Below are 4,353 nucleotides of genomic sequence, written 5' to 3'. Positions count from 1 at the left end.
TTATAAACAATTTAAAAAGCAACTTTTTTATGCATTTAGGCAACTCCTGTCTTCCCCTCCATGCCCAGTCCAATCTCAATGCTCCAACTTGAGAATTGTGATATGAAGCTTGGTGGCCACCAGGACCCTCTAGACGCCCCTCTGCAGACCATTGTCATTTTCCCCCTCAGGAGCGGGCAAAGTGCAAGGTGACAGATAAGGGGACTCAAGACTGAGCCTACCACAGAAATTCTAGGAGAGTGAGGGTTCATCCCTAGACATGAAAAAATATATAGGAACAACTGAAAAAAGGGGCCACTTCTTTTGCAAGAGGCAGCTACACCTATAAATATAATTCAAATAATTGAATATTATATGCAGGGGGTCAGTGGCCAGGCGCTGAACTATCCTGGGTTACAGGTTTACTACTGGATAACTGAGATGGCTCCGCAAACACATGATAGACCTGGTAATACCTGAGTTCAGACCCTTCCACTTCTGAAAATCTGTTACGGAGGCAGGGGAGAGGAATTCTATCATTGCAGAATTAATCTCTACTCCCTCCTGCATTGCTCATCACTGAGACCTATGTTGTAAGCATCTTTCGGGAAGCAAGGTCAATTATACGAGTGAATAATCTTGGCCAATTACGCGATTAAGAAATTGTCTGTAGACATAAGGCATTGGCTTACAAGGTTTCTTTTTATTGGAGTCCATCTGAACAGTTTCTAAGATTACTAAATTTTAAGCATTTGTCAGGACAACCTACATGCCAAGTTACATCCCGAGCTCCCCGCTGACAGTGCGAATGCGGGTGACATCCAAGGTGGTGGAGTCACAGCCAGGAGTTCTGGGCGCTTTGGTTCCCCTAGACAAGGTTGGGCGTGGTTTTCTGCGCGGAGGCTGCAAGGCTGGAAGGAGGAGTCTAGGAGCGGGAGTACGCAAAGGCTCTCTTCGCTATTCCGGGAAAGGACTGGTGGTGCCCCAGAGAAAGGAAGACCAACTTTGGGGAAAACTGAGTAGTCAGGGACTGAACAAGCTTGGGAGTGAAAGGCTGAGACCCGAGGCGGCCCATCCTCCTGGCACCCGCCGCCCCGGCGTTGAGACGCCGGTGGCCCTACCCGCAGCAGCTGGGATGCCCGGCGAAGCTTGGGCGCTGGCGGTGGCGCTGGTGCTCCTGGCCCGGGCGCAAGGTCAGCCAGGTAGGTTGCTGGCGGGTGGGAGCGCAGGGGCGCTGCCTGCGGGTGAGAGCTGGCTTCTAGGATAATGGGAAGAAAGTATGGGGGCATCTTGGTGGATGTCTGAGGTCCACTCCTCACTGTCCCATCCTCCATTCTGTCCCACCTCTGTCTATGAGGCGGCCACTTTACAGCATGGTACCTTTCGGTTTTAGTTTGGGCCCAGGCCAGTGTTGCCTCCTCTTTTTCTTTTGGACTCTCGGTTCTGTTTTTTGTTTCTTCTTTTCCTGATATTACTCTGCTTAAATTCCTTTTAACTTGATGTAAGAATCTTTCGCTGACTGTCTGGTACCCTGCAGGCAAGTGGATAGAATTATCGGAAGAATTAAATTCCAAACCACACGATTTCCACCCCACAACTATCCTCATCCCGGGAATAATTAATTGGTGAATATTGTATTTCTGTAGTAAATCTCTAAGCTAAGTTTTGTGTATGGTATTTTTCATGTTATCTGTCAGAATCAGGCTTCCTACTGTAAAAAAGATCTTTATAGAAAGAGTATCCCTTCTCACTTATTTAACTTATGACTAAGAAAACAGCTTAAAATACCTCGAAGTTAAACTGATATAAAACAAAGCCACGTTTATTTGCTCTTCCTGTTTGTTTTTAATGTTCCAGAATACAAATAGGAACATTAAATGAAAGATGACTTGCTGTTTATTATAAGTTCTCTCATGTTTTTCGGAAGTAAACTGATCTATACAAAACTCTCTGCACCTTGGGGCTGGGGGGAGGAGGCCATGTGTAATATTTACAACCGTTTACCGTGTCCTTTTCTTCTTATCTTGCTGATCTTAATCAGTTTTACTAATATAAGTTTGCTTTGTAAAAGGAAGGGGCATGCATTCTCTCATGTAAAATTTTTAAAAGAATATTAGAACCCAATGTATTCATTATTTTCTGAAGCAATAAAGGTTAAAACTGGCCTGAGCCTTCTTTGGTTTACTTACAGATTTTCTGTCTTCATGAAGGACTATTCTTAAATTAACACATAATAATTTTACATATGTAGATGGTACTATGTGACAATTTACTACATGCATAAAATATCAAATGATCAAATTTGAGTAGTATTTCCATCTCCTTAAATATTTATCATTTCTTGGCGTTGAGAACATTTGAACTTCTAGTTCTTCATAAAATTTGACAAATTACAGTGAACTATAGTCACTCTACTGTGCTGTAGAACATTAGGACTTACTTCTTTTGTGAAACTGTACTTTGGTACCTACCCAAGCAACCTCTATCCCTCTTCCCCCCTGCCTTTCCTAATTTCTAGTAACACTATTATAAATAATATTTTAAGCACATTTACACTAATAACATGTTAAATATGCATTTATTACAGTTAGATAAAATATTTCTCAACAGCATGACCAATATTAATCAAGGAAGATGCTTTCATGCTTTACTTCTCGATCATATAACCCCTATTGACTCTGTATAGTAACTTTGTAATCTCTTTGCAGAAGGTAAATATTATCTTTTTCCAGGTCATATCAAGAACATATCATGATAAAGTTAATAATTTATTTTAGTAGTCTAGAAATAGAAGAGGTGAATAAAAATATTTATTGATTTTTTTCAAGCAGCTTTACTAAGCTATAAATCATATATAATTTGCTCACTTAAAGTGTACACTTCTATGACATTAGTATGTTCACAGATATGTGCAACAATTACTATAGGCAACTTTAGAACAACTTTATCAATTAAGAAAGAAATAAATACTGGACTGTTAGCTGTCAAATCCCTATATCTTCCATCAGTCTACCTAACCTCCCTGTCAAAAGTAATTGTTATTGGGATATCTCAATTTATTTGCCTCCTCTTTTTATTTTGTATAAATGGAATCACACAATTAGCTGTATTTTGTGTCTGGCCTCTTTAACATGGATTAACATTTTCAAAGTACATTCATGTTGTAGCATGTGTCAATATATTTCTTTTTAAGATGGAAATATATTCCATTGTGAGAATGCACTACATTTTAAAAATTTGTTTATTTTTATTTGTTCTTTTTAGATGTATCATGCATACATAGGATTATATATGTATAGTTTTATACACACATAGTAATGTGTATCTGTGATACATATATTATATATAATTATGCATAATTATTTATATTATGTGCAATATTATATATAATATATAATATAGTATTATAACAGTATACATACATAGTAATATGTATGTAATTGGTGTATTTTGACATATTATACATACATGGAGTATAACTTATTCTAATTAGGATCGCATTCTTGTGGTTTTTGTGATGTGGAACTTCACTGATTATGTATTCATAGATGAACATAAGAAAGTTATGTCTGATTCATTCTACTGTCTTTCATATTCCCATCTCCCACTTCCCTTCATTCCCCTTTGTCTAATCCAATGAACTTCTATTCTTTCCTCCCCTGATTATTCTGTGTTAGCATCCACGTATTGGAGAGAACATTTGGCTTTTGGGGTTTTAGGATTGGCTTATTTCCCTTTAGCATGATAGTCTCCAGTTCCATCCATTTACCTGCAAAAGTCATACAGTTATTCTTTGTATGGCTGAGTAATATTCCATTGTGTGTATATATATACATGCACCACATTTTATTTATCCATTCAGAAAATGGCATCCAGATTTGTTCCATACCTTAGCTATTGTGACTCAAGCTGCTATAAACATTGATGTGGCTGCATCACCATAGAATGCTGATTTTAAGTCCTTTGGGTATATACCAAGGTTTGGGATAACTGAGTCAAATGGTGGTTCCATTCCAAGTTTTCTGAGGAATCTCCATACCGCTTTCCAGAGTGGTTGCCCCAAGTTGCAGTCCCATCAACAGTGTATCAGCGTACCTTTTCCCCAACATCCTTGCCTACATTTATTGTTACTTGTATTCTTGATGATTGTCATTCTTAATGGAATAAGATGGAATCACAGTGTAGTTTTAATTTCCATTTCTCTAATTGGTACAAATGTTGAACATTTTTTCCTATATTTTTTGATCATTTATATTTCTTCTTCTGTGAAGTGCTTGTTCAGTTCCTTTCCCCATTTATTGATTGGGTTATTTGTTTTTTTGGTGTTAAGTTTTTTGAGTTCTTTATATATTCTGATATATATGCAATATATAT

At 37.9% G+C, this 4,353-nt stretch overlaps 1 protein-coding gene across 1 annotated transcript in view; it reads left to right on the top strand.

Moving 5' to 3' along the window:
* The first annotated feature begins 915 nt into the window (after positions 1–915).
* The window catches only part of Vwde (von Willebrand factor D and EGF domains), a 69,928-nt gene continuing 66,490 nt past the window's right edge, over positions 916–4,353 (top strand). The window contains exon 1 of the mRNA XM_048785999.1: positions 916–1,181. Within this exon, the coding sequence (XP_048641956.1) occupies positions 1,115–1,181 (67 nt within the window). The 5' untranslated portion in view covers positions 916–1,114. The remainder of the gene's footprint in view (positions 1,182–4,353) is intronic.

This window comes from Marmota marmota, unplaced genomic scaffold (assembly GCF_001458135.2).
Source record: "Marmota marmota marmota unplaced genomic scaffold, marMar, whole genome shotgun sequence".
NCBI classification, from domain to species: Eukaryota; Metazoa; Chordata; class Mammalia; order Rodentia; family Sciuridae; genus Marmota; species Marmota marmota.
Note: the sequence above shows the minus strand (reverse complement) of the source record. Positions and strands in the feature narration are given on the sequence as shown.